The 15,457-nt window shown below is 34.6% G+C and overlaps 1 protein-coding gene across 4 annotated transcripts in view; it reads right to left on the bottom strand.

Annotated features, from left to right (window-relative positions):
* The window catches only part of ZNF638 (zinc finger protein 638), a 78,321-nt gene that overhangs the window by 29,558 nt on the left and 33,306 nt on the right, over nucleotides 1-15,457 (bottom strand). For all 4 annotated transcript variants that reach the window (XM_045549828.1, XM_045549825.1, XM_045549826.1 and 1 more), the window contains 5 exons: nucleotides 15,084-15,206; nucleotides 7,245-7,303; nucleotides 6,961-7,013; nucleotides 2,587-2,637; nucleotides 323-394 (listed from right to left, as the gene is read on the bottom strand). In XM_045549828.1, the coding sequence (XP_045405784.1) occupies nucleotides 323-394; nucleotides 2,587-2,637; nucleotides 6,961-7,013; nucleotides 7,245-7,303; nucleotides 15,084-15,206 (358 nt within the window). The remainder of the gene's footprint in view (nucleotides 1-322; nucleotides 395-2,586; nucleotides 2,638-6,960; nucleotides 7,014-7,244; nucleotides 7,304-15,083; nucleotides 15,207-15,457) is intronic.

Genomic DNA, 15,457 nt, shown 5'->3' with positions numbered 1-15,457 from the left:
AAAGAATAAACCATGCATAGGGGAGAAATGACAAGAGTAGCCTATGATTATAAAGCTTACGAATGTACAGTTAAATAGCTGTATATTTATATTATACGGCTGTGATTATATATGTGCACAAAAATGTATCTGCAATGATGCAGTACCAACAAATAAAATTCTTATATGGATCAGGTTTTAAATATCAAAGAAGCATCTACTAAACCCTTCAAGATGTTGTTAGACGCTAAAAATTATGAATTGCTTTTGATGCTATATTTATTATATTCTTTAAGGCAGAATTAAGAATAAACTTAAAATCTCTCCACCCCAATAGTCTTACCTGTTTTCATTGAAGCTTTATTACCTTTAGCAGCTACAGTTACCACAGATTTTACAGAACTCACTGATTTCCCTAGATAAGAAAAGCTGCAGTCAAAACTGGTTTATTTAACTAGTACCAACAATCCTCATAAAACCTCACAGAGAAAGACTATAAGAACAACAGTCTATACTTTACTCAAAATATAAACTGCTATCATCTTTGGGGGAACAGGCCATTTTCTAAACCTAGCAATGATGGTTAATTTCTTTAGGAAGAAAAATATCACTGAAATAATTCACCTTCCTGTTGGGGTATAGGCCAAAAATCTCTAATCCAAAAATCTGAAATTCAAAATGCTCCAAAATCTGAAACTTTTTGAGCCCCTACATGATGCCACAAATGGAAAATTCTGCATGTAAATATTTAACATAAACTTTGTCTCATGCACAAAATCATTTAAAATATCATATGAAATTACCTTCAGGCTATGGTGTATAAGGTGTATATGAAAAATAAATGAATTTCATGTTTAGAGTTCAAGCATCTCATTATGTATATGCAAATATTCCAAAATCTGAAAAAATATGAAATCCAAAACACTTCTGGTCCCAAGCATTTTGAATAAGGGATATTCAACCTATACTTAAATCAGCATTCAGGCAAGTTAAATAAAAATCTGGATGTGCAGATCAAATAGAAACAAAACTAATTCCAAGGACATAAAAACAATCCCATGCTATAAAGAGTTCCAAAAGCAGCTAATTTAAACTTAGAGGCTCCCAACCCATGCTTCCTTGGCTCCCCATTGCCTGAAAAGCATTCAAGAACACCTATATCATGGTCAGGTCACATGAAGATTGCTTTGACTTGTTCCTAATCACACAAGACTATTATAAATTGCCCTGACCATTCTTTGTACCCACACATTTATTACTATTGCTTTATTTTTCCAAGATGATGCTATTTATAAAGATTATGATCAAAAAAGTGTTGCAGAAAAGATTACCAGAAGAGTCAAAACCTTTTCCATTCAGATAGTAACAGGAGATTTAGCTCTGAAAATTAGGATTTATAACAACTAAGGCAAAAGACCTAAACTGAATTCCAAGTTAAATCAAAAAGCCTGGGGGTATTAACTGATTTCCGTGCACATTTCCCCATATGCAAATAAGGGTGGTGACTGCCACAACCTAACAGGAACCTTCTGAGAATATAATTATACTTTGGAAATTAAATAATACCAAAAAAACCCCCCCAAAATCCCAAGGATCACTGAAAAAAAACAACCAAAAGAGTTTACAAAATCCACCCTTCATATTCAAGATAGACCATAATCTTTGTTGAAAAAGAGCAATACCAGTCCTCACAGCTGTCACCAAACTAGTCAATTCCCAGCCATTCATGAGTTTTGCCACACTGCAGTAAACTTGAGCTTCAGTGAGCCCTTAAGGTATTTCTTTCAGAATCCCTAAGTTATTATCACAAGTCAATTCACTTTACTACTTCTATCTGGGTATATAAGAACTTAATAACTACCATTAATTTCCAACAATAAAGGTGTGGCTAACAGCTTTAGTAGGCAGTTCACCAAATTTCCTCTGACTCCTACACTATGCTACTATCAAAGTAGTATCAAAATGTTTGCTAAAGAAATGTAGCCTCAAAACAAGTTTTCTAGCCACCCATGACCCCCTCAGACAACTGACAACTTCTATGAAACTACGTATGAAAATTCTGGATCTGCCACTAATGATGGCATTTGCCAATTCAGGGGCTGTTTCCTTTCCTTTTTAACATTATAGGGAAGACAACTTAAAAGATTCATCCCTATCCACTTAAAGAGATGACTCTGAATTAACTAGCATTTAGCAGAAATGGTAGGAAAAGTAGAAAGGAGGACTATGTCAGGGGAAAGTGAAAGAAATTAATAATTACTTAAAAACCCACTGGAGTCCACAACAACTGCTATGGGAACATGTCTGTTATCTGGGCTATTATGTACAAGAAAAAAAACAGAGAGGAGACCTCAATAAAAGTGGGAAATATCTGTGATACTGATCGTGAGAAATACTTTCTCGAGTTAAATTATCTTATTTCGATAATTACTCTAAGATCATAAGCTACTAAATCTCATTTCTCAAAACTGCTAGATGACTATTAATCTCAAAAATTCGTATATATTCAATACAGACTATGTCACTCGAAATCCAAGACTACTGCTATACACTTCTTAAATAATTTAAACTTAACTAATATGTCTAAAATCCTAATCAAAACCATACCTGCAGATTTGTTTACTTTGGTTGCAGATGTCTTGGCTTGTCCAGTTTTGGCTAAAAGAACAAGAAAAATATTTCAATATTACGTTATAAATAATAATGCTTAGATTTACTTAAGATCTAACCTGGCAATAATTTTCAAAGAACCGTGCAAGAAACATCCCTATAGTCATCTTTGTATGTCCACGGAATTATTACTGGGGCAAACAAATTCTTAGACATGAACTTGAGGTGTCTAAAGGCACATAGATTTAAATTTTAACAATTAACATTAAATTGTCCTACAGAGACAATGTACCAGTCGGATTTCCCTATGAATAGTACGTGACAGTGGGACTTCCCCATTTCCACACAAGCGTAGTTAAAAGCCCAACTTGATAAGAGAAATTATCAATGTGAGATGGAAACTGATATGATCACATTTTTGTTTCTTTAATTTTAAGTAAAGTTGTATCAATCTTCGTATGTTTAAAGGTAATCTCTATTTCTCTGTAATCTGCCTATTTATACTATTTTCCAGTTTATCTTTTGGGTTGTTGAGGGTTTTGTTATTTATTGGAGCTCTTTATGTATTAAGAAAATTAGTCTATATCACATAGGTTAACCATTTTTTAAAAAGTTATGCGAAATACTTATATAAAAATACTTTTTATACAGTCAGATTTCTTCCTGATGGGGAAGAACTTCTCACCCTACAACTGAAAAAAAAATTCTCTACATTTTAAAAATACTATTACCATCTCATGTATCACATTAAATCGTTGATCCAACTACAATTTAATTTTATATAAGTGCTTTACTTTTGTCAAAAGTGAAAAAGTGGTTTGTCGATTTAATGAATAATTGATCTTTTCCCCACTAATGTGAAATGCTACTGATATTCATACTACTGATGATACATGCATTACATACATGATTACATACATACTACTGATGTTCCATATGCTTTAGGCAATAGCTCTGGACTCTCTTCTGTCCTGCTGACCTTTTATCTATTTATATAACTAGATGAAACTATTATAAATCTTTTAACTTTGTTATATACTTTAATATCTGTTAGGGATAGTCTGTTGTAATTATTCTTCTTTTGAAGAATTTTTAAACTATGTAAGCTGATTCTAAGTTTATATATTAAAAATTAACGCAGAAGAATAGACAAGAAGCCAGAAAGAAAAGCATGAAATGAGAAGAGGAACAGACTTTTAGGGAAACTATCAAAGGAGATTAGGAACCAGTTTTCATTCTGAGAGAGGTAGTATAGTATAGGCAAAAAGCTTTGCAATCATACAGTTTTGAGTTTGAATTCTATCTCTCCCATATGACCTTGAGTAAATCATTTAATCTCATAACTCAAGCTTAACTCAAGGCAGATCCTCAAATGTTAGGTTTTTTTCCCCCTTGTTTTCTGTCATAGATGTTAGTAGTCCCTTCTACTTAACAAGTCATTATTACCTTATTTTACAAAATAAATTCTAACACTAAATCAAAATAATCCTTAATCACTTTTACCCTGGTTCTACTTTTTCTTTTTGCCATAACGCTTCTCGCTTTCTAAAAAACTATTATTTAATGTTTATTTTATTATGCAACATTTATTTGTCACATCAAGTTAAAATGTAAGCTACCTGGAAACAGAGATGCCTATTTGGTTCACTGACAAATCCTAAGCCTCTACAAAGTGCCTCCTATCATGGACACATAGTAGGCAATCTAAATCTTTTTTTGTTTCCCCCTGAGATAGGGTCTCACTGTTGTCTGGGCCAGAGTGCAATGGCATAATCATAGCTCACTGCAACCTCAAAGTCCTGGGCTTAAGCAATCCTCCCACCTCAGCCTTCCAGAGTACTAAGATTACAAGCGTGAGCCACCTTGCCTGGCCTTCTAAATTATCTTTATTTTTTTTAATTAGTAATGGATAAGAGCTCTAAAGTTTCCCTTTATAATCAAATTATGCTTTTACTTCCTCCCTGTACTTCCTCATCCTTTTTCATTTGTGCTTATAATCAAAATTATCTTTAAAACTGTCCTAATTAACTTTATCACTCTTCAATCTGACATAGCTGATATCAAAAAGATACTGTGTACCCTCTTTCTCATCTGATACTTTCTCAGTCGTAATTATAGGTTCCTTTCTTTGTACATTTATACTGGAAGGGAGGAAGTATTTAGCTTAAAGTACTTTCCCTATACTCATTACTTTTACTCTGTTAAAACTATTTCTAAAATTTAGAACTTAAACTTAAAAAATTTCCCAAGCATCCTCAGTTTCAATGCCATATGATTGGCTGACTAAAGAATACCTTCAACAGATATTCTTTGATGGTCAAAATTTGGCAATGTTAAAATCTAAGATAATGGTTTTTCCCAAATTCAAAGGAAACACTGTGTCTATATTTTTCGGTTATACTCAATAGTATTGCCACACTTCTAGTAAAATCCATCCAGCCTAAAAACCTGAAATTAAAGATTTTTTTTAATCTTTTCCACTAAAATATCCCATATAATAAAATTCAAATTTTACCTTTCCACACCATTTTAATTAACCTTTTCACATCAGGTCCTAATTATTCCACAGCCAATCCCAACTGTGTTTTCTCAATAGAATTTTCAATCTCTTCAATTTATTCAATCTATGTGAGAATCCTAAACAACTAGTGAGTGGTTCTTTATTCTCTACAGCAATTTCCCAGAGTTTGTACCAATTATTACTAGGTCTTACACAGAAAAAAATGGAATGTACTTTAGCCAAGCTTAGGAAACAGTGGATTAAACAAAGTTAACTAGGTTTCTTTCCTACAGGGTTTCAAAAAATGAATGTGTTTTGTGGATTATTTTTTTAAAAGAAAAAAAAAAGCTATAACACATATCCCAAACTTTATCTGACCCAAAACATCTTTCAGGAATTATCTTTCATACAACACATTTTGGAAAATGCTATTAATGGGGTCAAGTTCAAAAACTTCCCAGCATGGCCCTTCAAGGCCTTCTATAGAGTGATTCTCCAATTTTGTTACCTTTGCTATGTCATCTCCCCACATGAAGTAATATTCTGCCCCATTCTCTACATATTATCGGTTCACATACATCATCTAATTTAAACTCTTAGTCAAAATGTACTGCCTTCTGGAAGCCAACCATAGTATCTCCACTAACTTTCAGTACTTCTGTACTCTACCCAACTAAATATTATGTATAAATGAGATATTCTACAAAATCCAATTTTAACCTGACAGAGTTTAGTGCCTGAACTCTTACTTACCCTGTTCTAAATAAAAATCCAAAACATATTATATACCTGTCTCCCTAAAACAGAACATACAAAACACAATTTAAATTTTGAATACACTTTATGTCTGCTTTATTTTAGCTTTTTTTGTCTTATCCTTCATTATCAAGCGATTTATTCTTCCTACTCTCATGAATGTATGTTTCTTTGTTTGTTTGTTTTGAGACAGAATCTTGCTCTGTTGCTTGGGCTAGAGTGCCGTGCATGGAGTCAGCCTAGCTCACAGCAACCTCAAACTCCTGGGCTCAAGCAATCCTTCTGCCTCAGCCTCCCAAGTAGCTGGGACTACAGGCATGCGCCACCATGTCTGGCCAATTTTTTCTATATATTTTTAGTTCTCCAGCTAACTTCTTTCTATTTTTAGTAGAGATGGGGTCACACTCTTGTTCAGGCTGGTCTTCAACTCCTGACCTTGAGCGATCCTCCCGCCTCGGCCTCCCAGAGTGCTAGGATTACAGGCATGAGCCACCACACCCGGCCATGAATGTATGTTTTGACAGTAACTCCTTAGCTCCAACTTTCTAGTCCTCTGGACTGAGGAAAAAAAGATAACCTGGTTTATTAAAATTGTATGTAAAATTCATTTAACTAGATTTATAATAAAGACAGACCTGAAGTGTTTTCCTGAGGATAAAGAATCGACTTTTAGCACCTAAGTGTGATAACATCTACTAATCACTTTTGTTTAATTTTTGCCTCTCAGCTAACTTTCAGAATCAAAGGGGACCAGTTAAGCAATCTTAATATACTTTTCATTATGTTTTGTCTTGTGGGTAATAAATATTGGGAGGGGATGGAGGGAGATTTTGCAAAACTAACCTAAACACGCAAAAAACAGCTACTAACTGTGGAACTATGATAGACATTTTATGTACATTACCTCAGTCATTATATTTATTCCAGAAGAGATTCCATAATTACACAGTGCTAAATATTAACCATCTGCTTAATACAGGGGCCAATTAAAGAATGCAATTTGGGTCCCTTCCATTAAAACACAGGAAGTGGTGTCTTCCTAGCATCACCTTACAAGAAGTTTCTAGTAAACTGACAAGATACATTCATTTGGAGTATTAAAAGTGACAACTTACCAGCAGGAGTTGAACTAACAGTTTCAACAGCTTTTGAAGCATCTGCATCTTTTCTATTTAAAAGACCAAAAAATTTAGCAGCAACTTAGAAATTCTAAGTTCTATAAAATTCTAAAAATACAATGTTTAAATCTAAAAAAGTTTAAAATAATTCAACTGGAATGATGTCCCATTTAAATTGTAGTTACAGTGATAAAGTATATTAAAAATGTAGTTTTAAAAATTAAAATTTCTTAATTCATATGCATATTGATTTTCATATATGAAATAATAAAATCACTTACTTTAAAGTAGACACAGATACTTTCTTTGAATCTGAAGTCTTTTTCTTCACCTCTTTGTTCTATGAAGGAAAAATATTTTGAATAGAAAAGAATTTAGTTTTCTCCCAATTGTAAAAAGCAATTTAGAAAATACAGAAAAGCTTAAGAACCCAACAAAAAAAATCTAAAATCTTCCTACCCTTAAGTATAAATGCTTATTACCCTTTTCTATTTGTATAGATAAAGACATTTTATTCAATTGTGATCATACAACAGCATAATTTTACATACCATCTCTTACCACTCATCTACATTTTCTTATCATTAACTGCAGTCTCACTTTATTCATGGGGAATACATTACAAGACCCCCAGTGGATGCCTAAAAGCATGGATAGTACTGAACCCTATGTATACTATGGTTTTTCCTATACATGCCTATCTGTTTAATTTGTAGGTTAGGCACAATTAAGAGACCAACAACAATAACTAAGAATAGAACATACTGTAATAAAAGTTATCTAAATGTGGTCCCTCTCAAAGTGTCTTCTTGTATCTTATTATACAGATCTTAGCAACCTCAGCATAGAATTTTTTTCTTTCCTTACGAAGTTGAGAACTTTTACCTTTTCACTCAAAGGAAGCACTTTATGGCTTTTCTTTGGCATATCTAAGTTGTCTGCTTCACTACACTTGCAATTTAGGGCCATGGAGACAGTGGATCTGTTAACAGAGATGGCTAGTAAGTGACTAATGGGTGAGTAGTATATAAAGGGTGGATACACTACACAAAGGGATAAGTCATGTCCTGGGTAAGATGGAGCCTGACAGTGTGAGATTTCACCATGCTCCTCAGAACAGTATACAATTTAAAACTTATGAATTGTTTATTTCTGGAATTTTCCATTTAATACTTTTGAACCACTGTTGACTGTGAGTAACTGAAACCATGGAAAATGAAACCTCAGATACGGGGGAACTACTTACTACATCTTTCAAAAACATCATTTCTTACAGCACTGTGACATTTCAGATGTCTAGCTGCTATCACCCTGGTCCAAAAAATCTACCATCATCTTTTGCTTTGATTACTACAACAGCCTGATAATGATCTCTCTGCTTCTGTCCTTGCCTTATAACTTACCCACACTCTATGCACAACTTAAAGCCAGATTAAACTTACCATTCCTGGACTCAAAACCTTTTATCAGATTGAAAGAAAAAGCCAGTACTTATAATGGCCTTTAGAATTCCACCTACCCTCCAACCCCAAACCACCACATACCTCTTCCTATACTCCTCCACACTAACCCCAAGCATCCTTTGTACTCCTCAAAGAAACTATACAGGTGTGGATCTCAAAGAAACTACACAGGTATTAGATTTCAAAGTCTTCTGCAGTTGCTGTTCCTTCTGTGTGGAATGCTATCACCCCAGAACATGGCTTGCTCACTCACCTTCTTCAGCTGTTTGTTCAAATATCACTCTTTCAATGAGAACTTCCCCAACTACCTTACTGAAAGTTGCACAGCTCCTCGTTCCTCACAAGAGCACTTCTGTTCTCCTTCCTAATAATTTTCACCACAGCACTTGTTGCCAATGGACATACTGTGTATATATTTTAATTTCTTTGGGGTCTTTCTCACAGAGTTAAAACTCCATGAAACCAGGAACTTTGTTTTATTCAATGCTCTTATCTCCACTCCCTAAAATCATGCCTGGCAATCAGCGAACAATTCAGTAAATAGTTGTTAAACTGATATGAATTTCATCATAATTTTCTCCAGGTACTTTAAAATTTTCTGTTCCCTTTGGGCATTCTTGCCATTGCCTTTTGTACTATATGGGATTTTATCCCAAACGCCTCCCATACCTCAATGATTGGGAGGAAATTTGTCCTCCTATTTTCATTCTACTAATGATTACCTTCAATTTTAAAAGAAATTTAGGGGCCAGGTGCAGTGGCTCACACCTGTAATCCTAGCATTCTGGAAGGCTGAGGCGGGTGGATCGTTTGAGCTCAGGAGTTCGAGACCAGCCTGAGCAAGAACGAGACCCCGTCTCTACTAAAAATAGAAAGAAATTATATGATGGACATCTAAAAATAGATATAGAAAAAATTAGCCAGGCATGGTGGCACATGCCTGTAGTCCCAGCTACTTGGGAGGCTGAGCCCAGAAGGATCACTTGAGCCCAGGAGTTTCAGGTTGCTGTGAGCTAGGCTGACGCCACGGCACTCTAGCCCGGGCAACAGAAAGAGACTCTGTCTCAAAAAAAAAAAAAAAAAAAGAAATTTGAAACTACCGATTTCCTATGTCTAAGTTAAAAGATTTAGCACGTAAGCCTTGACTACATTCCAATATTTGATAATATATTTTTGACCAAATTATCTTTTCTGTAATTTTAAGTGACATTTTAAAAAATGTGTTATTTTATAAAACTGATTATTTATATTTTACTCTATATTTAAATGGTTTCACTACTCATTACGAACATTTTGTATCATAACTTCTCCATTTCTTAAGTTCTTCATTTTATATTAATGTTTTGGAAAAGTTTCATGAAATATTCTCTGGGCCCATGCATGTCTGTGAACGCTGTCCTAACACACACATTAGGATTCTACTTGAAAGAGATATATTGAATTACTGTGAGTCAAACTTTTTTTCTCAGGCAACCCTGAGAATGTGTTGCCCTGCTAGCTAAGGCTAGACTATTTCTTTGTATAGTTGCACAGTTTCTGCCTCGATCACTCACTAGAGGTTGTCCTTCCATAACAATGAAATTTAAAATCTTCACCAATATTGAAGTGATGTCCTTTTTCTGGAATTCCAGTTATGCACAGATTGGGTCTCCTAGCTGTATCTATCACACCTTTCCTCTTTCATCATGTTTGGCTCTTTAACTTTCACTAATAGATTGCAAGATAGACTACAAGCTCCAAAAAGGGTAGAACCACATCTGGCTTGTTTACCACTGCATCTTTTGCAGATACTGCAATGCCTGACACAACAGATGTGTAACAGATGCTTAACTACTAGGAAATAGTTTTAGAATTAAAATGAAATTAAACTCTCATCTGAATTGCAACTTTTTGGTTGTATCTCCTGTTAACTCATTAGATTTTCTATAATGCTCAAATGTTCACTGCTTCCCAGCACTTTTTTTCAATTTTTCATTTCCTTGTAATCTTCTTGGCTCTTAGTTGACTGCTTACTCTAGTTTTAGATATAATTAATTTCATGAATCTTGCTGAAAACAATGAATTGAAATTTTAAGTCTTGCTAGTTTGCAGAGTTGAGCTACAGCAGTATTTCACAGCTGCAAGGGTTTTTTTTATTGAGTATTCTGATCATACTTTGTTCCAGATCAAGATCTCCTGCCACTTTTAAAGATAAATTTTTGAGTACAGGCATGTGGCTATTTTTATGGAAAAAAGAATGTTTACTTTCATCAGATTATTGGTAGTGGTGGGGGAGGGAGTAGCTCAGAGAGTTAAGAATCACTGCTAAGGATTGAGGTGTAAGCTGGCTTATTATTAAAGACAAGGTGACTGAGTTTCCGTCAGAGATGTGCAAACCCATACTAACACAGGGACATAGGAAAATTTTACCTTTTCTGTAATAATTATTTATTGATTCTAAGAAGCAGCTAAATGGAGAGAATGTTATATGAATTGCAGCCAGAGTTAGAGGCAGTCCTAACATAAAACAAGTATGGGCAGGTTAAGTTTTTCCTTGGTTTTCCATGCCAAAAATCAAGATCTGAACCAAGAAAGCTACTGTACAACTCTTTCCCCTACTTTGGCTTCCTGTCCATTTTTGGCTTACTCTAGCAGGAAAACTTGATGTGTTTCCACTTACTGTGGTAACAGGACAAAAAGATTGTCCATATACTTCCAACGTGAAGAAGGCACAACCAGAGTTCTGGTGGGGGGTCCCCTCCAGTCAGTCCCTAGGCATGCTGCTCTATCACAACAGAGGAGTCATAAGTTAGCCTTTTAAGCCTCCTTTATTTCACCATCATCCAAACCATATTTAGTTGAAGAATATCAATCTTTTTAATAGGTAGATGGCATGTTTCCAGCTTCTAGTGCTGATATTTTCCCCTATCCATTACTATGACAATCATAATAGTAAATATAGTTGGGCTCTTGGATTTATGTTGGTACCTTACTAACTTCATCAAAAAGTTGTCCAAGACAATTATTTCAATCTCTCTGAAACACTCTAACTCCTTAAATGTATCCTTAACTATGTTCCCAAATTAAATGTATCCTTAACTATGTTCCCAAATTAAACTGTTTAGAATTAAAGAAAACTGGCCTTCTCCCCAGTTCTCCGAATTTAATAATAAGCTAGGTCTTGCTGTACAGTTACTGGTATAAAGCCATTATTCCTTTCTATTCTCAAGGTTACTAATCTACCCCAAACCATTACCAGTAACACAACAGGCTGGCTAGAATGACTAGATGAGTCTTCTACCCGGATTTCAGTGCTCTTGTGCTTTTCCACTTTAAACAATCTGCTCGACTTTCTTTGCCTCCAGAATTATTTGCCTAATTAATTCTCCAGACCACTACCAGATGAATCTTTCTAATGCATTCATTTCATTATGTCATGCCCCTGTCCAAATACCTTGAGTAACATTTACCTCTCTATGGGATAAAGTTTATTTTATTTTATTTTTTAAGACAGAGACTCACTCTGTTGCCTGTGCTATAGTGCCGTAGCATCAGCCTAGCTCACAGCAACCTCAAACTTCTGGGCTCAAGCAATCCTTCTGCCTCAGCTTCCCAAGTAGCTGGTACTATAGGCATGCACCACCATGCCCGGCTAATTTTGACTATATATTTTTGGTTGTCCAGCTAATTTATTTCCATTTTTAGTAGAGACGGGGTCTCGCTCTTGCTCAGGCTGGTCTTGAACTCCTGAACTCAAACGATCCTCCAGCCTCGGCCTCCCAGAGTGCTGGGATCACAGGCGTGAGCCACCGCACCCATCCTGGGATAAAGTTTAAATTCCTAAATTATGCGTTTAATCCTTGCTTCTCCCTTTAAACTCCACTGCAATTAGATGGCCATGTGTCATAGCTCTGCTAAATCAAACATAGGCAAATTTGCTGGGGAACACATCCTTTCCAGAAAAGAGAATCAAAATCCATTTTGCTTTTGATTTTTAGCCCTTCCTTTCTGCTTATAAGGTAGAAATGATGCCGAAAGGTAGAGCAACCATCTTACAACTGAGGATGAAAGCTACATTCAAAAGATAGTAGAGCAGAGAAACAGACTGGATTCCTGAAGAAACCATGCAGCTGCTTTACCAGCCCTGGACCATTTCCCTGTAAATTCCTGTTATGAGATAAATATATCTCTTATTTGTTTAATAAAGCATTGGTGAGGTTTTCTATTAGTTGAAACTGAATGAAACCTTCAATGATAAAATCAAGAATAATAATAACCAGGGTCACTATTTAATTCATTATCCAAACCAGGACAATGGGAATAAGTGAATAGCATGTAGCAGGTATAAACTAGGATGAGGAGTTACTCTAGTAGTAATTATTCAGAAAACATATGAGAAAAAATAAAGATCCTTTCGCTAATAGCAATATAAATATATTATACATATATATACACAAATATAATATATATATGAAACAAACTTAAGCCCCTCCAAAATGTTCAAGAACTTTATGAAAAAAAGATAAAACTTGCTAAATGGCATAAAATGAAATCCAAATAAATGGAGAGACAAATCATGTTTTTGGATAAAAGACTCAGTATTGTAAAAACACTAATACAAATTCCATACAGTAAACTAAATCTCAGTAGGATTTTTTGGAGAACTTAAACTGATTCTATAATATGCAGGAGTAAATGTTCAAGATTAATCAGAATGAATTTAAATAAAGAACAAAGAAAAAGAACTCTACCAAAAAGAGAGGGAAACATTATAGTTATAATAATTGAAACCACATAATACTACCACAAAAATAATCAGACTGATGCAACAGAAAAGCTAGAAACAGATCTCTGTATACAGGATAATAGATACACATAACGGTAGCTTTTCAAATCAACAAGAAAGGATAAATTAGGCATAAATGATGTTGGGCCAATTTGCTACCCATTTTGAAAATAATACTGATCCTAATCACACATTATATCACAAATAATAGATTAATAATCAAAATTTTTTGGTGCTGGTATAGAGAAGGTCTTCTAAAAACAGCCAGAAGAAAAAAAGCAAAAGCCATAAAGGAAAATATCAATTAATTTGAGTACATAAAAACTTAAATCTTTATGTATGTAAATACACAAGCAACAGACTAGAAGAAAATACTTCTTGTATATAATGCAAAATTAGTGTCTGGGATCATGAATACCTTTAAATAAATATTTTTAAAAAAAGGGAAAGATACAGACAACTAAAACAGTTAATAGAAATGGCTAGTAGTTATATAAAAAGATGAAGTTCACTAATAATCAGAAAAATGCATACTGAACTTTCAAAATGGAAGAATTTAAATGTTGTTGATAATACAGAAACACCAGTACTTTCATACATTACCAGAATGTAAATTATTACAGCTACTTAGCAGGCAATCTGATATCATCCATTACTATCTATTCTATAAACCAACAATTCCACTCACAGGTGTCAACTTAAAAAACACTATCATAAATGCAAAAGGACAGCCTGTGGAAAGGCAGACAAAGAGTTAACTAAGATCTGTTTATTGTAATAAAAAACTAGAAAAAACCTAAATATCAAATAAGGAACTAGTAAAATAACTGTGGTATATTCATACAAAGTAATACCACAGACAAGTTAAAAGGAATGAGGAAAATCTACATGTACTAACACGGACTGCCAATTCAAATTATTAAGAAATATGTGCTAAAAGTAGACATACAGCAAATTTAAAAATCAAATTAAAAGAACCCACATACACAAAGCAAAACTTACAGGATATTTTAAAGTAATTCTATAGATGTTATGTATAGACATATAAACTAAAGCACAAAAAATAATCTAGAAAGACTAAACTTATAAACATTGATACTTCTAAGGAAGCAAAAGCCCAAAAGAATACATACTCTGTAATTTTGTTGATATAAAGTTCAAAACAGGCAAAACTCAACTATGGCATTAGAAATCAAGTTAGGGGTTACCTGTGGGCCCCAAGGAGGGTGTAAGGATTGGGAAGAAGCAGGCAAGGGACTTCCAACATGTTGGCAACGTTCTGTTTTGTGACCTATGTACTGGTTTCACAGATGCTTGCTATTTTTGTGTTATATATGGTATTTTCTCTTAATCTGTTGCTTGTCATTTAATACTGTTTATAGTCATGCATATGTATAAAGGAGTTTTTAATATCAGTGTATTTGAATTTATACACACAATTTGTTAACATTTATGTTTTATGCATTTTTCTGTATGCCTGCCATTCTTAACAAGTTAAACTAATCAAAAATGAGGGCCGGGCGTGGTGGCTCACGCCTGTAATCCTAGCCCTCTGGGAGGCCAAGGCGGGTGGATTGCTCGAGGTCAGGAGTTCGAGATCAGCCTGAGCAAGAGCGAGATCCCGTCTCTACTAAAAATAGAAAGAAATTATCTGGCCAACTAAAATATATATATATATATATATATATATATATAAATTAGCCGGGCATGGTGGCGCATGCCTGTAGTCCCAGCTACTCAGGAGGCTGAGGCAGTAGGATTGCTTAAGCCCAGGAGTTTGAGGTTGCTGTCAGCTAGGCTGACACCAAGGCACTCACTCTAGCCCGGGCAACAAAGTGAGACTGTCTCAAAAAAAAAAAAGATAAAACATCCAGGATCTAAATCCAGTTTACCTGTGCTTTTTTCTTTCCTGGAACACATATTTTCACACTTTTTCCTTTTACCAGAAGAGGTGTTGTTTCAATATACTTCATGATTGCCGTAACTGCCTCTTTAAATTCCATTTCCAAGTAAGCCTAAAATGAAATGTATTTATTTTTTAGACAAAAATCTACCTTAAAAGTCCCTGCATTTTATTTTATTTTCATTTATTCAGGATATTGTGGGGGTACAAACATTTTGGTTACACATAATGCATTCACCGCCCAAGCCAGGGCTACAAGTGTGTCCTCCCCCATACGGTGTGTTCTGCTTCCATTAGTTGTGGGTTTACCCTCCCCACAATGAGTATTACTACCATGTGAACACCTTAGCATTGGTCAGTTAG

The sequence above is a fragment of the Lemur catta genome, chromosome 4 (assembly GCF_020740605.2).
Source record: "Lemur catta isolate mLemCat1 chromosome 4, mLemCat1.pri, whole genome shotgun sequence".
NCBI classification, from domain to species: domain Eukaryota; kingdom Metazoa; phylum Chordata; class Mammalia; order Primates; family Lemuridae; genus Lemur; species Lemur catta.
The sequence above is the reverse complement of the archived record's forward strand: the minus strand, read 5'-3'. Positions and strand labels throughout refer to the sequence as shown.